Genomic DNA, 24,876 nt, shown 5'->3' on the forward strand with positions numbered 1-24,876 from the left:
AATAGTAAAAAGAGACAAATGACTATGGGTCTGATTTAGGTCATGGTGCGGGAATAGTCAGTCACAAATGTGACGGATATCCGGCCTGCCATATCACAGTCCCCATAGGAGATAATGGGATCGTAATACGGCAAACGGGATATCTGTCATGTTTGTGATGGAGTATTTCCCTCCACCAAGACCTAAATCAGGTCCTATGTTCCCATCACCCACGTTCCCCCATGGGTTCAATGGGAGGCTGAAAGAATTGCAGCTACCCAATGTGGAAGTCTTCCAGCATGCCAGGAAGTCCACTGTCCCTCATCACTGCCATCACCTTTCAAGTACCAGCCGCATTGGTTGTTGAAACACAGAACTATGATTGGAGAATTGTGTTTTATGATATTTTTAGCTACATCTCCTTCTTTTTAAGGATGAAAGGTTGCTTATTGCTAAAAAAACGAAGGCTCATGGAGAGAAGTAATAAATTCTCCCAAATTAAAATGCTGGAAAAGTAAAATTGTCCACAGGCACAAAACAGGACTTACAGAATGTTTTATCTTTGGCATCTGTCCAAAACACTGTGTAGCTGGTGAGAAAACCATTTCGCTCCTCCACTGGCACTGGTTCCCAAGTCAGCTCAGCGTGTGACTTGCGGATAGCTTTCACCTCAAGCTTTGGGGTTCTTGAAGGAGCTGAAGAAACAAAGACCAACAATGTTAACTCTTTTGAGAATTAGCTGCTGGATGAAGAGTTTCTTGACTCTAACAGATCTTCCAATTTGAAGATCAGCTAGTTACTAATTCCTGCACAGAAAAAACAAACATATACACACATGTTCGCAAGAAAACACATTGCAGGCTGGCACAAGGTCAGGACCGTGCTGTCAACTTCAATATAAACAACTTGGTAATTCACCTTTCCATGTCTAAGAGAATACTTTTCAGTGGAAATCAAGCAGAGATGTCTGTCTCACCTGGCCTTGAGAGGGCATACAATGAGCACCCATGGATCTGATAAATCCCAACAAATTGAGAGAGGTGGGCAAGCCTGTGAAAGCTCGAGCTTGACTCAAGCCTGATGCATGATTCTGGCTCAGCTCTAGGTCTTCTTGGACCCTTGAGCCCAAAGCAAAAAGAGTGTGGCCTCTCCCTTGCAGAGTCTATCACATCCGTGCATTCCCTGCCTCTTCCTGGCAAGAAGGTCTTATTGTCTCCCTCTCTGCCCATTGTTGTCCCTGGTGTGCCTTCACAAGATAATGCTGAACAGACAAAAGGAAAACTGCATCTATGGACTGCCTACACCCCGAGAAGAGTACTTCTTCTGCTTACCTTGTGCAGAGATGCATGTAAACAAAAATAAATGAAAGGGCTGTGCTTTACCTTCCTAAAATCAGGCTCCCAAGGAACATTCAATTTATTTGTGCTAAATGTTTTGGGGATGGAAGTTGCATTAGGTTTAGGGCAGAGAACCCCAGCAGGATCAAATCTGCCTTTGATGTCTGAAGTGGCTGAAAGGTGACCAAAAATTACTTCATAAAATTCCACATGTAACTTTGCTATCCCATCTGTATACTAGCGCTTTGAAGCTGCCAGGAAGTGTCAAGAAGCACGAGTCAAAAACATCAAATAAGCACTATGGGGCAGATTTAAGGAAAGTGGTGCTGCACCCGGTGCAGCACCACTTTCTTTGTGTCCCTTAGCATCCCCCTACCACCACCATGTGTGCACTGTATTAAAAATGTGGTGCACCATGGCGCAGGGTGGGGGGCAATAGCGTATAATTTTTTTTACGCTATTGATGTACCAAAATTTTGGCGCTACTCATGCAGAGTACATAGGGGGCCATTATAAATAATGGTATACCCCTTTGAATACCTGCTCTAAGCAGGCGTTAAAAGTGATGAAAAAAATGGTGCAAGGAAATCCCTTAGATTTCCTTGCAGCATTTTTGTGCCCCCCTAATGGGGGAACTCCCCCCTTGCATACATTATGCCTGGCGCAGGTGCAAGGGTTTACAAAGTGACACATACAATTTTGTACTACCTAAGGAAGGCAGAAGCTGAAATGCTGTAGTAGAAATATATTTTTGCTCTTTGGTGAGTCCATCTGTTTGAGTCACTTTTGTCTTGGATATTTCATTTCTTTGTGACACATTGTATTCTGAGGTATCTGGATTTATGCCCTGGCTGGCTGCTGTTTTCTTGTGATCCCTCATCTTCTCTCTCTATATCTCTTTCTTTCTCTCTCTCTCTCTCTCTCTCTCCATATATATATATATATTCAAACAGTTCCTCCGAATTCATTACAACGCGTTTCAGCCATAGCCTTGTTCACGTGTAGGCTGGCTGCTCGCTACACATAATAAATACCACGCAAAACATAAGACATAAACAAAGGACTACACCAAATCAAATGCCTGCAATCCACAGGGAACACGGATGCCATTTTTAAATGTCCAGAATATAAATGTTATCTTGCATACACTTTGCATAGATAAACACATCTTGGTAATATTTAAGGATAGAATTGTTATGTCTCATAATTCTAATCTGATAATGCAATAAATACAAACATGACCTAAATATTATTCTCATTATATTAATCACCTGATTATATTGCATATCAAAATAATAATAACTATGTCAAATTCCCTGTTTCGTACTAACATGTGAGCAAACCCAAACGCAACACATCTATACATTACAAATTACTTAACTCATAATGTGCAAAAAATTGCATAAAAATCCCTAGAAAGGTTCTGACCAGCAACTCATATTATATTCAACTCAAATGAACATTCATTTCTTCACTTGAGTTGAAACCTACAGGGCTCAAGGTGTTAAGCCTAATTTCATCTTGGATTCTAAAATCCTCCTTTTCCTCTATCTATTGCCACCCCAAATAGTTGGCTTAATCTGCTCAATGACCACAAAGCTGAGCAGCCGTTCATCACCATTATGTTTCTCATGAAAATATCTTGCTACTGGATAATTACGATCAAAATTACGGATGGCTCTGATGTGCTCCAAAATCCTTTTCCTAGCTTTGTGTATTGTACTGCCCACATATAATTTCTTACAAGGGCATTTCAAACAATATATACAGAAATCAGTGTTGCAATTGTAATGACCTCGAATTTGATGGATCCAATGTCCATTATCACCAATCACTTCCACACAATTGTCACTGTACCTGCAAGCCTTACAGTGTTTGCAATAGAAAAACCCAGCCGGGTTACCTGATGCTGAGATAGTGTCATGACCACTTGTAACCATATTATGGCTTAAATCATCACTAAGTGATCTGCTTTTTGGAAAAGTAACCAAGGGCATATTCGATATGTCATTACTTAAGATAGAATCCGTATGTAAAATATGCCAACTCTTATTCAAAATCTGTCTTATAGCCTGAGCTTGATTAGAGTATGTTGTGATGAATTTTACGCTTTCCTCAGATTTACATGTAACCAACCTCAGGTATAACAAATCCTCTCTCTTGATATTGTCTACCTTACTTTTGGCTTGTTGGATAAACTTACTGTTATACCCTCTCTCTTGAAATCTCCTACACATGATCTCACTTTCTCGCTGATAGTCTTCCCATGTACTGCAAATCCGGCAAGCTCTCAAACTTTATGCTAGAAATAAGCTTAGGTGGATATGCACTATAAGCATTTGGGCTGTTCCCAGCAGTTACTTTTCTATGTAATCTAGTCCTCAATGATTCCTCATGGACTATCACGTCAACATTTAAGAATTTAATTTGTTCCTACTGTATTGTTAACTTAAGTGCAAATTGTATTCATTCATATTCAGAGCCGCCACAAAGCTCACTGCAGACTCTTCATATCCTTTCCAGATCACAAAGATGTCATCTATATACCGACATCAAAAGACCACTTTCTCATCATAATCTGGTATGTTGGTGGATACATGTTCTTCCCACCAACCCATGTGTATATATATATATATATATATATATATATATATATATACACACAAACACACACACACCACATAATATTTATGCAAAAAGGAACTCTAGGTAGTTCCCAAGTTTTCAGTGGAAAATTCTTTATATAGAAAACTGAACATCACTACAGAAACTCTATAACGGCTCACAGCAAATGTCTATTTTTGTATTAGTTTTTAAGCATAGGATTAGCATAGTGCCATCCTCAACAAGCTAGCAAAGTGACAAAGTCCTTTGTCATTTCTGCAGTAAGGTATATAAGTTTAGGATTAGCTTGTGACATCCATGCTGAGCTTATACTAGATGCTCCCTTGTGTCTGTACAAAGCCATGCAGCTCTAACAAACTCCAATTAGAGTGAAACTCAGTCAGGAACTGCTTTTATTCATTCCAGGTTGCCTCGGATGGAATGATTGACTTCAAAAAATGCATAAGTGCAATTAGGTACTAGGGGCCAGATGTAGGTAGAAACCAATTTGCGAGTTGCAAATTGCGAGTCCTTCCAACTCGCAATTTGCAACTCGCAAATTGGTATGCAGAAAGGTGTCTCAGACACCTTCTGCGACTCGCTATGGGGTCGCAGAGACCCACCTCATAAATATTTATGAGGTGGGTCGCAGTTTGCGACCCCATAGTGAGTCTAGGCACTCACGGGGATGGTGGCCTGCTGGAGACAGCAGACCACCATGTCCGTGACTGCTTTTAAATAAAGCAGTTTTTTTTTCTCTTTGCAGCCCGTTTTCCTTAAAGGAAAACGAGCTGCAAATAGAAAAAAATGCAGAAACCTTTTTGTTTCGGTTTTTTTCAGAGTAGGCAGTGGTCCATAGGACCACTGCCTGCTCTGAAAAAACATTATTGTGAGCATTCACAAAGGGGAAGGGGTCCCATGAGGACCCCTTCCTGTTTGCGAATGAGTTACCATCCACTTCAAGTGGATGGTAACTGCGGGTTGATTTGCGACAGCTTTCACGGTCACAAATCAACCCTACATCGCGGTGCGACTCGCAAATAGGTAGGGAACGCCCCTTCCTATTTGCGAGTCTGAAACACATTTTGCGAGTCGGTACCGACTCGCAATATGTGTTTCAGCATCGCGTGAGGGCATTAGCGCCTCGCAAATGGCGTTTTTCGCTGTTTGCGAGGCGCTAATGCCTTCCTACATCTGGCCCCAGATGTGTTGTTTTTTCTTGCTAATTTCCCGAAATGTTTACAAAAACGATGGGTATTACCTGCATTTGTTCTTTTGGGCATGCGTTTTCATATTAAAATCAGGACTCGTGCACTCTTTTTAACTAGTGTTGTAAAAAATGATTACCAAGATCCATCCAGCTTCAAAATCGATATGTAAATCAGTTTTAAACTTAACTGATGTGAAAATAAAACATCCATTTCAGTGCTCATGAGAAAAAATATTGTTGATTTGTGTAAAAACTGGAACATACGCAAGCCTATGCTTGCATACTAAAAATAGCTCCCCTATGTTGTCTGGTGTTTATACTGGGGAAAAGATGGAGTGTCTTTGACAGATCTTTCACTACCATGGGTTGTTTCACTATCACGAGAGACACATTCATCTAAAGTAAGAGCTTTTTTTCTAGACCAATGAAAAATACTTTTGGATAAAATGCATAGCCAAGGAAAAATTGGTGAACGTTTTGAGGTATGGCTTACTACAATATCATACCCTTGTGCTAACTTATAATATTTTGTGTGAGGATGCAAAGAACTACTTAGCTAAAGGCAACACTAACTTAATACCCAAAACAAAAACTGAGATACTTAGGGCCCGATTAGGCTCTTGGCAGATGGGATACTCTGTCACAAATGTGATGAATATCCCGTCTGCCGTATTACAAGTTCCTTTATATCCTATGGAACTTGCAGATGGGATATCTGTCACGTTTGTGATGGAGTACCCCTTCGGCCAGGATCCTAATCAGGCTGGTAGTGTTTTGATGTGTCTAATCGAGGTAAGAGCCCTTGAAACTAGTTAGAAACCATTTTAAAGGTAGGGATGATGCATGTGCCACAAGCAGTTGTAGCACTATAGCTTAATCCATGATTGATAATGGATTAAGCTATATCATAAGAACTGCTTGAGACATTTGCATCATCCCTACCTTTAAAAATATAGAGCCAGATTTACAAGGGCCTAGTGCCACTAAAGCATCACTTTTTGTGATGCTGCATTGGCGCTCTGCGCCGCATTTACAAGGCGGCGCTTAGCCACTTTTGTGGTTTAACGCCGCCTTGTAAATATGGGCCCATCCGATGCAGTTTTCTGTGTCAGAAGGACGTGCAATGGCTGTTGCTGTGGGCATTCTACCACAGCACCCATTGCTTTTGGCGCTGCCCCAGATTTACAAGAAGGCATAAATCTATGGCAACGCCAAAAACTAACACCACCTGCACATAAACAATACTTAAAAAATGACGATTTTGTGATTCAATGTATGCTGCATTCTGCAGCACACATAGAAGTGCCACACTGCCACTGTAGATTGTTTATGTGCAGGAAGGGAAACCTTCTTGCACATAAACAATCAAACCCCTCAACGCAGACACCATTGCACTATGGTGCAAGGATGCCTGCGTTGGCCACAAAATGTCCTGGATTACTCCATTAAGCCACTATATGAAACAGAGATCTTGTTTGGGTAAAAATCCAATCACAGGAGCATGGGAACAATGTGAACGAACAAAACATGAGTAGCTGTTTTTTGCATTATGTGCAATTTTGCACTATTGTTTAGTGTGAACAGTCTCTGTGTCCAAAATGGATGCAAGGATGCATTTCACTTTAAAAAATAGTGCAAAATGCCAGACATGTGTTTCATGTACCAAAGCATATTTAGATAATCCTTTTGCATTTCATGTAATTTCTGACAACGAAATTACACGAAAATCAAACCACGCAAAGCATGCATCTCAGGGGAGTGGAAAGACTCCTATGCACTATACCTTTCTCTCTTGTGTAGGCTTCGGTTTGTACTGGTTTTCCAACTGCATGCTTGTACAGAGGATACAGCAATATCTTGTACCGCACAAAAGGCTCAATGTTCTCTGCAAAAGAAGAGATGAAATTATACAGAGGTATTATACCAAAGCAGTAAAGACTTGTGGTCTGTCCCTTGACAAAAAGTAGGAAGTCTGCCATTTTATCATTTTGTAACTTGCGTTATGCAAAAGCTCAAATAAACCTTTTCATTAAAAATCTCTGCTGGAAGTGACACTACACGCCTTTTTTTAATAGACAGTAAATACTCTTTTTTTGCATGTCATTATGCTAAAAAATAGGGAACAAAGGGCAAGATTTATAAACCGTCATACATTGTAAAATGTGTGTTGTGCACTATGTATGGTCAGAATTTATGAATAGTCACTTCACAAAACATTCTGACCAAGCTTTGCATAAATGAATGTCATTCCTAAGGGTATTCCACGGGAACGTTATGTTTTACATATTATCATTCAAAAATATTGTAGCTAGAATTTCTACTACCACAGTATAGAAAGGTGAATATATATCTGCCTATAAATCTCTCTCTCTCTCTCTCTCTATATATATATATATATATATATATATATATATATATATATACCAAAGATTAAATGGAAGTTATAGGTAGGCTCACATTTTAATCATAAACCATAGAAATTCACCTGTTATAGTTTGAGTTATCTCAAGTAACTGTAACTCGTACCCTAAATTAATGATAACTCGCACCCCCAACATGCTGGTTTTTTCGTAATTTTTTTTACTGCACATATTACATTGATATTATCACAATATTATCAAAGAAGTCATGAGTGCCGTAATTTGTGGGGTAATTAGCAGTGCATAGCAAAGGCGGGAGTTATAGTTGCCTTAGGGCATGAGTTACAGTTACTTGAGAAAACGCTAACAGGTAAATTTCTATGGCTTGATACGCTTAAAAAGTGAGTCTAACTATAACGTCCAGGTAACCTTCGTCTTCTTGAGTGAATTTCAATTTTTTTTAAAATTCTTTTCCCTAACTATAACGTCTTTGTATCCTTTTTAAGTTTTTCAGTGAATTTCCATGTTTTTTTTACATAAAGTAATTTTCATCACCATATGTTAATACTAACCACCCAATCCTGAGAGAGAGAGAGAGAGAGAGAGAGAGAGAGAGAGAGAGAGAGAGAGAGAGAGAGAAGAGAGAGAGAGCTGAGAAAGAGAGAGCACTTTAGGCTTTGATAAATGATATACTTAGAATGAGATATTTCTGGACAAATTGAAAATAAAAATGTATTTGTCAATTAAAAAGAGTGAGATCACCTTTCAATATGAACCTTAACATTTTGAAGTTTAAAAGAAATTAAAGAAGGAAAACGACCACAGACACACCTGGAGTTGAACCTTCAACTTTCATTGCAAGAGTCTATAACATTAACCTTTAGGCCATAGATGACTCCTTACTGTGAGCCTTCCAAACATACTTATGATAGTTAGCCCATGCATGTAATTGGGAAGAAATGTGAATACTCCATCACTAGGAAGGTTTAACAGTCAAAACACCAGTAAATAAACAAACACACTGCAAAACAGTACTAGGATTTGAACCTTCAGCCTCCTGAGTAACAAAAGAACGTGACCATTAGGCCAGAAGTGACTCCGTTCTGCTCTGCTTCCAAACGTAACTATAACATTCATACCAAGCATCTTGCTAGTCTTACTCTTCGTAGTCATTGTATGGAGAGACCATTGCAATGACAATCTCTCTCTCTCTCTCTTCCATCCCATTATGGGATGGAAGAGAGCGAAACAGAGGGTGGCAGGACCACAAGGGGAGCCTCAAGGCCCACGCAGTCCTAGCCGGCTCCTCAGGTCGTGCAGGATCTGGCGTTGTACCCACAAGCAGGAAGCTGCTTTAAATAGCAGCTCCCTGCTTGTGGGAGCAATGTTTGAATCTGTTTCCATGTACGCATATTTGCATGCAGGGACACAGATGAAAACTCCACTTTCTGACAGCGGGAGCTGTTTGACAGCTCCCGCTGCCAGAAAGCAGACTTTGCTTTTACTTAGTGGGAGCTGTCAGCTCCCACCAAGCAAAAGCAAACAGCTATGTCCCAGGGATGAGCACGGCTCCCCTCCAACGACCACTGCCCCAGGGAGGTGGTGGTCTCTGGGGCTCAAGGGTCCTAAACAAACCCCCTTCATTGTTTTAGTGAAGCCCTGGGGGGGGGGTGGCAGTCCCCGGGGATGCGTTATATTGGCTAAAAGCCCCAGGCAGGTGTCAGTCCCTGGGGCTGTGGAGGTGAGGGCCAGGCATACCCCCTGTCCAATTTGGTGGAAGCCCTGGGGAGGTGGTGGTACCCGGGACTGCTGGGGGCCAGGTGGCCCCCCTGCATAAAAATGGCAATCACCCGGGACTTGGCCCACCCGGGGGCTACAGTTAAACAAGTGCCTCCTGTACTAGTTTTAAAAAATATTTCACTGGATCAACAGGGAATCGTGGTGAAAATTTAAAACAAAAAATGCTTTTTAGCTCTTGGGCGGGGGGGGGGGTCCCTCTGGGACCCCAGCACCTGAGGTAAGGCGTCAGGATGTCCCTACCCTGGCCTCTTTTTTTTTTTTTTTACATCTTTTTGTCATAAGCCGAATCCCAAAATGGCTGCCAACACTTCCTTGTTGAAGTGTTGGCAGCCAATCTGATCAGATCCCAGCATGAGTTCGGGGGAGTTCACGGAGCCTTCCCGTCCCTATATATAAATATTTTGATTTTCTTTAGTTTCTCTAAAACTACTAAATGGATTTACACTAAATAACAAAAAGGTCGCTTTCTGGACCAAGCCCGAGCTTTCTGCCAAATTTGGTGTAATTCCGTCCAGTGGTTTGTGCACTATCGCTGTTCAATATTCCCTATTGAAAAATGAATGGGGAAAAAGCTTTTTGGGACCCCACCTTTTTCTTGGATCCTGCTTGACAGATCACCCCAAAACTTTCCACACTGCAGCTCACATAAGCGGCATATTTTTTAGGAAAATTTAGTGAAATTCGTCAACTGGCGCCAAAGGTATAGGCAAGTAAAAAAATGCTTTTTCTATAGGAGCTAGGTTCTAACTATAACAACCTATTGGCAACCGCCACTGAGTTACATATGAAGAAAACGCTGTTTCCAATGCAATGTCAATGGGGATTTTGCAATTTTTAGACATGGCTACAGCCCAAACCACTGAAAGGAATTATACAAAATTTTGCAGAAACCTAGATCATGGTCCAGAAACAGCCCTTTTTGTAATTTGGTGAAAATCTGTTCAGTAGTTTTGGAGAATTTAAAGAAAAAAAAGGATGCAAATCCTTTGCTGATCAATGGGTAGCCATGGATCCAAACGCAAAGGCAAGGCGCTGACTGGCTAGCAGCAACTTGAAAGGAAAGTTGCCGCCCCTGTTTTGTTTCTTGGCTGGGTCCCGGGAAGAAATTATAAACAAAAAATCATGTATGTGGTCAGGATACAGGTATCCTAACCAAAGGAAACGTGGAGGGGTCTCTGAGGGTCCCCTTATGGCCAAAAAATGAATTGCCCAATTATTTTATTTTGACTGATCCACAGATTTCCAGATCTACTGTGGCGCTCAGCCTGACCCCCAGTGTAAAATCGTGAAGGTTCCATGGATCTGTAAGCCAATGAAAAAAAAATACACCCACTCACATAGCAACCCCCTTCCCGCCATGCACTGTGTCGGTTGTATTACGTATTTTAATTATATATTACTTTATGTTAAAAACTGAGAAATTCACTAAAAAAAAACAAAGGTTACAGGGACGTTATAGTTAGGTTCACGTTTTACCCACACAAAACCACAGAAATTGAGCAGTTGTAGCAGTTGTAGTTATACTTATCTTAAGAAACTATAACTTGTGCCGTTTAGTAACTTTAGACAATGAGTTATAGTTTCTTAACATAAGCATATTTAGAAGCATAACTATAACTCCTGAATTTCTGTGGCTTTGTGTGCGTAAAAAGTGAACCTACCTATAACATCCCTGGCTCGTTTATTTTTTTGTTTTTTTAAGTGAATATATATATATATATATATATATATATATATATATATATATATATATATCTCCTTTGAAAACAGCAAAGGTTACAGGGGCATTATAGTTAGGTTCTGAATTTACTCGCACAAAATCACAGAAATTCAGCAGTTGTAGTTAGAGTCATTTCAAGTATTTACAACTCGCGCACTAAGGTAACTATAACTCGAGCCCCCACCAGGCACAGTTTTCTCTTCAATAATTTGATTGCTAATGTTTCATTGATATTTTTGATGATGTTATAAAAGTTGTCATGAGTGCTATAATATTTGGGGTGATTAGCAGTGCATGGTGAGGGCGCAAGTTATAGTTACTTTAGGACGTGAGTTATAGTTACTTGAAATAAATCTAACTATAACTGCTGAATTTCTGTGGTTTCGTGCGAGTAAATTCAGAACCTAACTCCAACGTCCCTGTAACCTCTTTTTTTTCCCAGTGAATTTTTATGTTTTTTTTTACGTAAAGTAATCTTGATTACTATACATTAATCCAACCTGCGGCCAACCCTCTATAATCACCCAACCCTGCGCCACCCATGGCCAAAGGCCATGCGCAGCAGGAGCTAGCTGCAGGGCCTGGCCTGTGGCCAGGCTCTCCATAACCACCCCACCCGCACCACTTAGAATGAGAGATATTCTGACTAATTGAAAACAAATGTATTTGACAAGTACAAAGAATGAGATCATCTTTCAGTAAGAACCTTAAATATTTAAAGTTGAAAATAATTTAAAGCTGAGAAATGACAACTGACACTGCAACCCTCCACCTTCTGGGCGAGGGTTTGAAAATGTAACCAGTACGCCATAGGTGACTCCTTAGTACGCCACGTGCAGACATTTTTATGACTTTTAATCCAAAGATGGTGATGGGAAAAAGATGTAAATGTTCCATCACTAGAAATGTTTAACATTCATAACACGAGTAATTAAACAGAAACATTAACTATATCAGCTGAATTTCAATAGTTCTGGACATTTAAAATGTGAGCCTAACTATAATGCCCCTGTAACCTTTGGTTTTTTAAGTTAATTTCTATTTTATTTAATTCTGTTTCCTAACTATAACGTCCCTGTAACCTTTGTTTTTTTCAGTGAACCACCGCTGCACACAGCCTTTGGATGTGAGTCTTGGAACCTTGGCTGCAGGGTCAGGCAGTGAGGTCCTGCGGCCAGCCCCCTATGACCACCCCCACGCCATGCATAGCCTTTGGCCATGCCCAACGGAGGCAGGGCCTGCGGTCAGCCCCCTATAACCAACCAACCCAGCACCACTTACAATCAGAACTGTTCTGACAAATTGAAAAAAAAAAAATTGACAAATAAAAATAGTGAGATCACCTTTCTGTATGTATGTTAAATATTTGAAGTTGAAAATAAATTAAAGTTGAGAAATGACAACTAACACACCTGGATTGGAACCCTCAACCTTCTGTGTGAGGGTCAGATACCTTAACCACTAGGCTACAGGTGACTCACTGCTAGGTGCTAGCCAGACATATCTATGGCATTTGAACCCAAAGATTTGATGTCAAAAAGACATAAATGTTCCATCACTAGCAATGTTTGGCATTAAAAACATGAGCAAATAAACAGACACACTGCCCTGAGATACCAGGATTTGAACATTAAACCTACTGAGTGACACTCAAAGAGCTTTACCAGAAGGCCAGAGGCGACTCTATTCTATCAAAAGATAACCATAACATTTCAACCAAACATCTTGCTAATGTGACACTTTGAAGTCATTGTATGGAGAGACCATTGCAACAGCAGTCTCTCTCGTTCTTCCATCCCACTATGGGATGGAAGAAAGAGAGAGAAAGTGACAGGATAGTGGGAGGAGCCTCAAGGCTCCTGCGGTCCTAGCCGGCATTCCACATCCTGCAGGAGCCAGAATTGCTACTGCTGCAGGGAATTGTTGCAAATAGCAGCTCCCTACGTGCATGAACAATATTTTCATCCCTTTCCCTCCCTGCATGTTAGTGGGTAGGGAATGAGATGAAAACTCCACTTTCCCCAAACAAAAGCAAACAGCTAACTTCAAAGGTGGGCATTTTGGGAGGTAGCAGGAGCTGGCCCTGGGGTGTGGTGGTCCCCAGGGCCATATAGGGCTCCAGGAATGTTTTCAATTTTGCCCTGCGGAGATGGTGGTCCCTGGGGCAGGGGGACCCCCTGGTCCTTAGATATTGTAGCCCAGGGGAGGTAGTGGCCCCCCATACTGTTAAGAGATAGCCCAGGGGAGGTGGCAGTCCTCAAGGCCCAGGGAGGGGTCCCCAGGGCCCCCTTTATTATTTTTATTTTTTCCTACCCCGGGGAGGTGGTGGTCTTCAGGGCGCAGGGGTGTCCGCAGGCCCATCCTATTATTTTTATAGTATCTTGTGGGGACCTAAGGTAAATATAACTCATGCTCTCGCCATGCAATGCTAACTTACCCACATATTGCAAAACTCATGACATCTTTGATAACATCATTGATAATATTAATAATGTAATATTTGCACTAAAGCTATTAAGGAGAAAACAGTACATGGCAGGCGCATGAGTTATAGTTACCTTAGGGCACGAGTTATAGTTACTTGAAATAACTCTAACTATAAAAGCTGAAATTCTATGGTTTTACACATTTAAAATGTGAGAGCAACTATGACGTCCCCATAACCTTTGTTTTTTAGTGAATTTTATATATATATATATATATATATATATATATATATATACATACAAACAATGTGGTCCACATTAGCAGCGCGCTCTTTAGTGTTGATGCTCCCATGGTGTTGGACCACCTCATTACCTTTGTACACCAAAGATTGGGATGCACTCCAGAGACAGATTAAACACTGTTTATTTCTTCATAAACGGCCAATGTATTTCGACCTACACGGTCTTGATCACAGCTGTTAATCTATCATTTGTATCTCCATTATATACTATGTATAAACTCAGATGTATTCTGGTTACTGTAGTCATTTTTTGTTTTGCAAATAATCGGCCTTTTTCTTTAAACACAATAAACATTTCAGTGTTTTTGACATGTGATACAGCATTTCTAGCCAACACATCCTCTTAGTGAGCAATTTTTTGCCCTAAGTCAGCATTTTTCGTATTCTTATTTCATGTAATGCAGCCAATTCGCCTCCACTCATGTTTGCTAAGTGAGCAATTTTGTGAAATGTCTGCATGCCATTATCATCTCTCTTGTCCCTTAAGTGGGACACCTTCTACCTCTCAAATAATTATATGTGTACATATAATTCTTCATTGAAGTTAAGGCTATGCAGACTCTTAGTTTTCAGCTTCATTATATATCTACATTATTTCTGTCTTAAAATGAGTGTTCTATCACCACCCCTTGGTGATTTTGTTACTATGTCCACACCATAATATTTCAATATTTTCCAAGTGGACCCAGTATATACATTGATGATATGTTTTGCAACCGTATAAGTGGTATAATTTATTAATGGCTGTATTACCCTGAAACAAGAATACGAAAAATGCCCACTTAGGGGAGAAGTGTGATGAAGAATCACACTTCTTCTATCTATCTATCTATCTATCTATCTATCTATCTATCTATCTATCTATCTATCTATCTATCTATCTATCTATCTATCTGTACATATATATATATATAAGTATATATATATATATATATATATATATATATATATATACACACACACACACACACACACACACACACACACACACACACCGTTCATGGTGTTGTAGTAGTTGACATTCTGGCTACAATAATGTTGTAACTGATGTTTTATTCATGGTATTCTGACATACAACATATTTTAAGCATGGAAGATGATGGTATTCTCACACTGTAGAGTTGCAATTTCCTTGTGCAGTAGCAATTTACTATTTCCTAATTTTCTGATATACTCCGAATTTTCTGGAAAACATATCCTCAGTTCTCTGACATGTGCTCTAAGTGATTTTGTAACTGGGGTACTTACTAGGAACCATACTTAATTCTTCTGCAGTTAAGTTACACCTGAAGTGTAACTCCTTCCAGCATACAAAGGGAGCATTAAAAGCGTGTAGAGAACAGGACTTTTTACCTGCACCCCATATTGGGGAGGATTACTAGTGGTTCTACTAGTTAATTTCATGGACATCCTCATTTCAGGGAGAAGATGAAGTGTATGTGTCTGTGTGTGTTTTGGTTGGGGGGAGTGGGAGTGTGTGTATGCGTGTAGCCTGACTGAGATGTACCTCCAGAATGGGGTGTACACCAGACTACATATGTCCCCAGGAAGGCAGTCTGTCATGCTGACAGCATATGTACAGATGTTTGTATCCACTGTCACCTTGCATGTCCCTGCACTGCTTCTCCATCTACCCTGACCCGGTCCATTGTACCTAGATGTATTTGTGTATAGTTCTGAGTTCCAAAAATGTGAGTAGAGTATCCTTTTGTGCCTACTCTACTGGACCACAGTAGCTTGTACCAATCAGCCTGTGGCTGGTAAAGAGGCATCACTTAATCGAAGACTGTAGCCAAGGGCAAGGCCTCTGCAACACCTGGACAAAACAGATGTGTTGAAGTGGTGAATTACCAAAATATTGTGGAAAAAATATTGTGACACAATAATATTGTGTCAAAAATATCAACATATCAAAAGAATTGTGGGTCAGAATATGGAAAGCAAGAATATTGTTTTATCCTGGCATTGTATATAATATATTTGTTATTTAACATAGTTGTGCAAAACTTAGTTTTTTAAATTTGATAACTACTAGTTATTTTATAATTATAGGGTATTTGTAATATAATAATATTTGTATTTCATTTTCAAATATAATTTTTACTTTTTAATGTGAATTTGTTTTTGTTAATGTAAATAGAAATGTTTAATTTAGTAGCATCTTGTTGGGCTTGTAGGGGAATGGGGTAGGATGTTACTTAAAATGTAAGACATTGTTTTTAGTTTATAATTAAATATTAATGTAAATTAATTATTTGATAATTAATTGTGTAAATTAATTGATTAATTGCTTTGTTAATTATTTGTTGTTTGTTTAATTGTTAATTGGTTGGTCAGTTTAATTCTCAAATTGTTGAAATGACTTTTATATTTATTGTTTTAATTATACTTGTTTCATGTAATAATCAATTTTATGTTAATAATACTTATGTTTTTATTTTTCAATTCATTTGAATCATTGGTGGTTTTTTATTTTAATACTAGGGAGGGAAGAATATTTTAAATATTTTTAAAAATATATTTTTATTTTATAACTAATATAAAAATTGTATTTTCTAGAATCAAATGTAATTTGATGTGTATTTTATAAAAACATTTTTAACTTTAGATGTTCATTTTTTATATTGTTTTTTAAGTCTGTGTGTGTTTTAATTTCAGAATGGATTGGAATTGTAGTTATGTCCCCTCCAAAGTCCACCTCTTTCCCAACTTTTGCTTACTTTGGAGTGGTAATACTAAATCCAACCCTGCCAAAGTCCATCACTTTCCCTACTGTTCCTCAGATTGTAGTGGGAATAGTAAACTTGTCCAACACTTTCCCTACTTTTGATTAAGTTATAGTATAAATAGTAAACTTGGCCCCTCTAACGTCAATCACTTTCCCCTCTGTTGCTCAGATTGAAGTGGGAATAGTAAATCAAACCTTCTAAACTCCATAACTTTCCATACTAAAGGTACTAAAGCAACTCATGAAATGTCACAATGCTTTAGGTTTAAATCAATAAATGTCTACCGTGTGATGTTGTCCATTTGAAATTTCTATGAGATTGTTTAGGATCCTGCTTTTGATGATAATTTTTTTTTTCTATCGCAAGTAATATAGCTCCCCATTTCCCTCTCCTCACAGTCCCTATGTCTGTCGCTTGATCTCCACATACAAGGCTACAAGCACATGTTCCCTCTCAAAGGCATGCCCTGAAAGAGGTCGCAGAGCAAATGGTTGCTAGTGCTGCTGCTCTGTCACGTAACCTTCCTGATAATACCTGCAGCAAAGGCTGCACATTTCACACAAAAACATTACCAAAAGCTCTTTCAGCAGATTTGTAAGCAATCCACCAACGTGTGAGATGTTCATTCATAGGAGCCAACTTCTATGTGGCCATGGGCCTTGGGCCAAGCAATATTTCAGCTTACAAGTTCTACACTGGCAGAACAAGGTCCGAGCAATTAATTCATTCTGGGTCTTGCTCATGAACAGTGTCATGTGTGCATGTTCATTTATTATAGAACACTACTGTTCTCAGAATGCATTGGGCCACTGCTAAAGCAAAGCTCACGTCTTCAAAACTCTGTCCTTGATGGCTTCGAGTCATCTGGTAACATTAGGGTGTCTGTACAGTGCTGCCTCTAGGAGTGTTTTTGCAGTGTTGGATTGTAGGTGTGTTTGTGCTATGCTGGTTCCAGGGAGTGGGCTTGTCTACACTGTGCTGGTACTTGGTGGTGGTAGAGGTGCATCTTCATAATGCTGTCTGGAGATGTAGTGTCTTGGCAGAGCTGGCTCTGGGGTTGTCTTTGTAGGGCCATAGCGTGAAACAATGAAAGAAGAACATTGAAAGGAAGGGACAGTGCATGAACAAAAGCAGCAGAAGACAACACCTTTCACAAGTGGCTGTGCCTACCACATTCTCTTCCACTTGCAATTATTTCACATTTGCATTCACAATTGGGTCACCTCTCCCTTGGTACATCCTGTACTTAATTTGAGACAGTGGTTGCTAATGGGGCCAGCCGGCATTATTTTGGGAGCTGGCCTTCTTTTTCCTCAAAATACAAATGTGAGGGACTGGGAGGTGTTAGCTGTGCATCCTATACCCTCCCCATCTGAATATGAAATTGTGTTATGTGACTTTCCAGAGAGGCTTCATAGTTCGATATTACAAATGTATATAGTATGATGTACGGTGTGATCGGCCCCACTATATATGTCATGTAATATGTTGTATCTGCCAGTATCCTACCCACGCTCTCTGGCCCCAAATTTGAAAGCTACACCATATTGCAATATTTGTAAGGTGACAGAGTGAGAAATATCTTGACCTTAGGGGGGGGATCACAGAACACCTCAGGTTCAACTGGTTCTCTGTGCTTTTAACCTTACCATAGATTTCCAGTTCCCATTATTAAATGTCTGAAGTCCTATGGGGAGCTATAGACAATTAAAATGTTCTAATCCATCTGACACACCATCCACTATTATTATCACTGACACACAAGCACTTAACACGCCCAGTGAAAAGATCCTGACTAAAGAGCCAGTGTTGAGAGGCCCGCTAAGCATTGTACCACCTGCCTAGTGTGGGACAGAATCCTATGATGAAGTATGCCCCATTGGCGGGTGAGGATTCTTGTCCTTGAAAACATTTCCTAGTTGCTTTCCTGCGGGGCCGATCACACCTTAGAACATACTATATAAATTCTTGTTTTTCCTGATTCCTATCTTGTACCTCTTGGTTTTCCTGGTCTTTCCCTGTCCATCTCCCAGATTAGCAATTCCTTCATTGGTGGTTCACTGATTTTTGCACTTGTTTTATTCCTTGCACCTGACTCTCTTCCTGCACCTGTGCTGTTCCCCGAGCTTCCAGTTATTTCTGCCCTGTGAACCCAGAGTGCAGCAGCTTGTGACTGACATTGCTGCTGAGTATCCTTGTGCCTTGTTGGGATCCTGCTGCTAAATTTTCAAGGTTGCTCTTTGATTTTTGTTTGCATAGTTTTTTATTCCATGTTCCTGTTCTCACCAGTAATTTGTGTTTGTTGCTTGCCTTTTTTTCAATCTTGTTTTTGTGTTTCTGTGATTGCCTTGCTCTCAGTCTTGTCTGCACCCTTAATGGTATGTCACGTTATGCGCCTTGTGCGCTGAGTCTGCTTGTCTGCATATTTTGTCTTTCCTTGTTAGAGTACGGAGTGTTTCTAGTCATGTCTTCAGTATTCATTTTACGGTGTATTCCAGTCCTGCTCCTGACCTTTATTCCAGTCCTGTTTTTCGTTGGGCCCTGTTTCGATTTTGTTGTCCCTTGTTCTGTTTCTTGTTGACCTGTCTTGCGTTTGTATTATAATCTTGATTATCATTGTTACCAGGGGTGCCAGTGTGTTTCTGAGGCCTTGTGCCCCTGGCACACATAATCCATCCAGCGCTCTTTTTCCATAAGAACTACTGGGTGCCTCCATCAACTCTCTGAGATTAATCTGCAACTTGTCTTCTTGGATCTTTTTCACCATCACAGACAGGTCACTGGTGTGGAACAGACAAACCATCATTTATGATAGCTTGTCTATTGTTTCCCTGGTACCCATTTGCTGAAGTAATTGTGTTTTGTTATGGTTTCCCTTTGAAAACATTGTTTGTTGGTCACACACTCATCCAGTCCTCCCGTCTGTCCTCCATTCCTTACCAGTTTTCAGATATTTACTTGTATATGTTTGCCTCTTCTCTGGAAATTCCTTTCCCAGCAGAGAGTTCTGTCCATTTATATCCAGTGCTGTCCTACACCCAGCCTGCTAGCCCCCTGAGAAAAGAAGGGGGAAGAGAAAGACTGAAAAATGGACTAGGCTAAAGGTGGCTGTAGTGCTGTATGTGATTATAAACAATTAACATATATGTACCCCATACCCTCTGCACTGCTGCCAGATATGCAGTCATGTTTGTGGTAGATGCATGCACTGCTCCTTCCCAGGCTGTGCTACGTCTGTGGGTGACAAAAGCTTGCATTGGTTCTGGCTGCACAGTATATGTCCTTCTCTGAGTAAGGGAATTCTGCATATAAAGCTTGCAGTGCTTCTGCACTTGCTGTATCTGAGCTCTGTGTGAAGGAACCTTGCACTGCTGCTCCCCAAAGTGCTTTTGTATTGTGTGCGTAGGAAGCTTTCAGAGATGTCATATGTAGTCTCTGCGAGAATGTGACTATTGCAACACTTATCCGTCACAAAGACCTCTTTTTCTGCAGCTGCTTATGCTTACACTGTATTATGTGAGAGGTGTTTTCTCTGCTATTACTTATTATATGTCTATTATTATAATAAAATGTTGATATTCCATGATCTACTGGTTCTGTATGACTCTTGCACTACTGCATGTGTAGTCCTTCTTCTGTCTCTAAGGCAATCTACAAACTGTAGGGGAGGGCTCAATCAATCAAATCAATCAGGGATTTATAGAGCGCAGGGGAGAGGTACTGGTCGAAAAGCCAAGTCTTGATGTGTTTCCTTAATGATAGAAGGTGTTGGGTCAGGCGGAGGTGGAGCGGTAGGGAGTTCCAGGTCTTTGCGGCAAGGTGAGAGAATGATCTTCCTCCGGCGGTCGTGCGACGGATGCGAGGAACGTAGGCAAGGGTGCGGTTGGCGGAGCGAAGGTTGCGGGTGGGGGTGTGAAAGGTGAGTCTGTCGTTGAGGTAGGCAGGACCCGTGTTGTGGAGGGCCTTGTGTGCGTGGATGAGGATTTTGAAGGTGATCCTCTTTGATAATGGTAGCCAGTGTAGGTCTCTGAGGTGGGGTGAGATGTGGTTGCAGCGTGGGATGTTCAGAATGAGGCGAGTGGATGCATTCTGGATTCTTTGCAGCTTTGTTTGGAGTTTGTTTGTTATTCCTGCATATAGGCGTTTCCGTAGTCCAATCGGCTACTGACCAAGGCGTGGGTGACGGTTTTCCTGGTTTCTATGGGAATCCATTTGAAGATTTTGTGGAGCAGGCGGAGGGTGTTGTAGCAGGAAGAGGAGATGGCATTGACCTGCTGAGTCATGCTGAGTGTGGAATCCAAGATGAAGCCCAAGTTGCGTGCGTGGGTGGTGGGTGGGGGTGCGGATCCTAGGGAGGTGGGACACCAGGAGTCGTTCCAAGCGGAGGGGTTGATGCCGAAGATGAGTAATTCTGTCTTGTCTGCGTTTAACCTGAGGTGGCTTGATTCCATCCAGCTGGTGATGGTGTGGAGTCCGTTGTGGAGGTTGTCCTTTACAGTAGTGGGGTCTTTCGTGAGGGAGATGATGAGCTGAGTGTCGTCATTGAAGGAAACTATGTTGACGTGTTAATGCTACACTAGCCAGGATAATCCCGAAGTTCAGCTCATGGTAGTGTTGGCAAGCTCCATACAGTTTGCATTTTTATGGTGTTATCTCATCATGCTTATCGTGTTCTTTTTTCTCCGTTACAAATACCTTTTCTCTACACAAACCTAAAACGAATTGGCTTAGCCACTAGCGGTCGTTAATGTTGAAGTCACACAGCCTAGCATCAGTGGCAGAGGATGTGATGCAGTCACCCAGTAGTGCAGGTCATCACTAGATCGAAGAGGAGACACTCATGTATCTTGCCCAGTTAGAACATCTGGGGCCGTGTTATGATTGCCTTGCTTGGTGCGGAGCAGAGCACCTCTTTTTATGCACCTGAAGTGTGTAAAGTATTTTAATATAACCGAAACTGCAGTGACAAACATGAATCCTGCCATGGTTATACTCTGCCAGTCTGGCCTGTGAGTGACTGCCTTCCAGAAAATCAGGTGGTGTGCTGCCGGCGCACAGCCATGGGCTTAGGTGGGCTACAAGGACCAGGGGCTATCTGCGTGCTTAGGCAAACGGCCACATCATTGTAACTTGCAAGGCAAGCCACACTGCCAGTAAAGCCCAGATTTAGGATGGCAGAGGACTTAACAACTGCCACCCTGACGGATGACAGTCTGTCTTATTTATTTTATGCGAATGGTCCTGCATGTATGCATTTTCTTTGTGCACATGTGCATGTAGTGATGCTGTGTACCTGTATGTACGTGTTCATGCATGCCTCTATTGTCTGCTTGTGCACTGATGCCAAAATGCATGCTCTCTATTGTCTGTACATATGTGTATAAATGACTTTTCGGATACAACAAAATCAGGAGACTTTTTAACCTTTGAAGGCAGAAAAGTCCCGCTTTTTTAATCATCGAAACTAACTATAATTCAAACGTGAAAACGGGGACATCAGTAAGCCAAGCATATGCAGTGCTTAATTTGAGCCAGTGGTTGCAGGTGGGTCTCACTGGCACTCTTTTCTTGGGACCAGCACTTATTTTTAATCATCAGACTTTGACCCAGAACAAAAGACAGAAAGACATATAAGAGGGAAAAAGAAGAAATGGGATGTAGAACAATAAAGGGGCAGGAAGTGTATGCTGGTGGATGAAAGAGGCATGCAGTGGAATGAAGACTACACGGCCTTGGGATTCGGTGGATAACCTCAATATACTGCAGCGCTGGTCACAAGCTCTTAAGAAAAACTTTGGGCACTGCCACTTATTATTTTACAAATTAAGCACTGATGATGTGCATTGTCAGGGCTGCCTTCTTCACACCACTGATGCTGCTCTGGCTGGGATGTAGCATAGGACCGTTGCATGTTTTCAAAGGCAAACGTACCTTAAAGAAATAACAATGACTTGTGCTTCCTCAGACACCCAAAGTTTTCAAAAGTGCTCATTTGAAAGAAAAACCTCTCTTTTTTCTGTAGGTCAGTCTTTCCCCAGAAGGAACTGGTACTGTAGAGAATCCGGCAGAGCTGTCATATTTTGATAATATTTCAAGTCAAACTCACCGCTCAGCAGCTGGCCCAAGCCTCTAGTGCTGCTAGAAAAGGAGCCATGGTGTGGTGCCCCTTGGCCATGGTGCCTGATCTGGCCACTGTGTGGTAAAAAAAAGTGCTATCAATGAATGAGGTTGACCTGGTCACCTCAAAGTGGCCATAGGAGCTACTGGACATGTAAGATGCCTTGTGGCATCACTGGCACAAGTGTAGCAAGGATGCCGTGAGCCCGAGTGCAAACAAGGATAGTAGCCCCCTAGGCTGTTGTTGGGGTAGTAAAATACAGCAACTATCCGGGTTCCATAGGCCCCTGTGTCACTTGCCTCGCTGCTCCAATGGTAGCTATGCTCCTCATCACTGGACAGAGGTGGTGCCCCATCTGTAAATGCCCTAGCCACACTTTGTGTCACATCACCAGGTGACAGATGCAGCTGGAAAACACTGACCCTGCTGTCTCAAACTGGGAACAGCAATGTTGTTTCTGTTTACATTTCACGTTTTATGCATCCTTACATTTCTTAAAAGTATTTTTTTTTTTCCAGGATGTAGTATTTCTGTAGTTTCTTTCATGTAACATATTACTCATGTATAGTGTGTACTGTGAAAAGTGTCACCTCTAGTTGTCTGTCTGAGTTCAGGTTGTCGGTGGATGTTTATAACAGGTCATGATTGAGAGCTACGGCGTTCAGGCCAAAGGCAGTGTGCATTTCTGTGGGTGACAAAGAGGTTCAGAATATATGCTCATCCAATCCTTAGCCTCTTTGCAGAAGACACCAATGAATGGTCATGTGTGCTAGTTGTAATTCTATGCAAAAGTGTGTGAAGATATACAGCTGTCAAACACTGACAGGGCAAAAGCCAATGAAAATATACTGCTTAGAGGTGAGTGGGCGAGATGTGTATATGGGGTTAGTGAACTGAAGGACGTACTAATTACTGCAGGAGAGTGTGAATAGAGGATGCTGAAGAGGAAAAAGATGAGGTGTGAGATATGCATAAGGAGTATTTTGAGGAGAAAAATGGTGTGTCATAACAAAAGAAAAAGGGTGTGTCGTAACAAAATACCACAGAAGTAAGTAGTGTGAAGAGGAGAACGGGAATGAATGCGACACTCTGAAGACCACTACCCCTTCCACAGACCTTAGTAATGTTTAATTAACAGTCTGATTAAGATGGTTAAATGAGTTTAGGTGACTATATAATGGTCACAAAGATTGTAACATAGGTCCAGTCGAAGGCGTTTAGATTAAATGCATCAGCCTCAAATTCTTTTATTTTTTTTTCTTGTACTGTTGAGTGTTTATGCTCATATGAGGTTTGGAATAAATCTTACCCTTTTGCACTATTGTTGCTGTGGATCTCTCCTATTTTTGCGTGTGTTGCCGTGATCGCGTGTTGGGAAAATGACGGCGTGGAAGGATAGAAACATGTATAAATTGTATATATATGTAGATATATATATATAGATACATAGATGTAGATATAGGTAGATAGACGTATTAAAAAAAATCAATTCTAGAAATGTTGACATCAAACCAGCTCTATTTGCTGATTGTAACTGTAGAGGAATGAGGGTGCATCCACCCGGTCCCCAACTGTAGCAGGACAGGCCCCCAATAATTGTTTTCACTGGTGCTGCTGTGCAGAATTGCCTCAGGTGAGAGGTAAACCTGATGGGCACTAATAAAATTAACTCCATGGGCTTGACCATGATGGCTCAGGGACGGCAGCGGCTACACAAGAGTAACAAGTATTGGTAAATGCAATAGGTTTCGCCTATATCATTAATGATAAGCTGTTGTATGCAGTTAAGTATATAAGATGTGAAAACAGAGATCTGTACAAGAAATGCGTTTATGCCAGCCAGAGCAAGAGATGTCCTCATGCACGACAGTGCAGGAGATGTCAATATGCATGCAGGTACAGCAGCTGTGCAGAGCCCCAGTACACATTGGAGCATGCCAACTTGGTGTTTGCATTTATGTATGTAGCCGTGCTCTCTTGGCCCAGGTCAGCCTGTGAGAAATCACGGTGCCACTGGACCTGGGTGGTGGAAGGGGACTGGGCCCATTCCGCTTAACACCACTTACCATGTTGTACAGCAGCGCGGTTCGAGTCTCGCCATTTGCTCAACATCCTGTGATTCTGGGCAAATAACTTCATCTCCCAATAAAAACAAAAAACAACAAAATGAAAGTATCTCTGTGTAATGTAAGTGGTGTGCATGTAGAGCACTCAAACACTTTTGGGTCGAGTTTGAGCTACACGGAGCATCAAAAAAATAAATTACATTAAAATAAAAAGACCCTGAATGG

The 24,876-nt window shown here is 41.0% G+C and overlaps 1 protein-coding gene across 2 annotated transcripts in view; it reads right to left on the minus strand.

Moving 5' to 3' along the window:
• CSF3R (colony stimulating factor 3 receptor) overlaps positions 1-24,876 on the minus strand; it is a 170,184-nt gene that overhangs the window by 21,125 nt on the left and 124,183 nt on the right. For both annotated transcript variants that reach the window (XM_069223871.1, XM_069223869.1), the window contains exons 11-12: positions 6,914-7,015; positions 528-674 (exon numbers count right to left, since the gene is read on the minus strand). In XM_069223871.1, coding sequence (XP_069079972.1) covers positions 528-674; positions 6,914-7,015 — 249 coding nt within the window. The remainder of the gene's footprint in view (positions 1-527; positions 675-6,913; positions 7,016-24,876) is intronic.

The sequence above is a fragment of the Pleurodeles waltl genome, chromosome 3_1 (genome assembly GCF_031143425.1).
Source record: "Pleurodeles waltl isolate 20211129_DDA chromosome 3_1, aPleWal1.hap1.20221129, whole genome shotgun sequence".
Lineage (NCBI taxonomy): Eukaryota > Metazoa > Chordata > Amphibia > Caudata > Salamandridae > Pleurodeles > Pleurodeles waltl.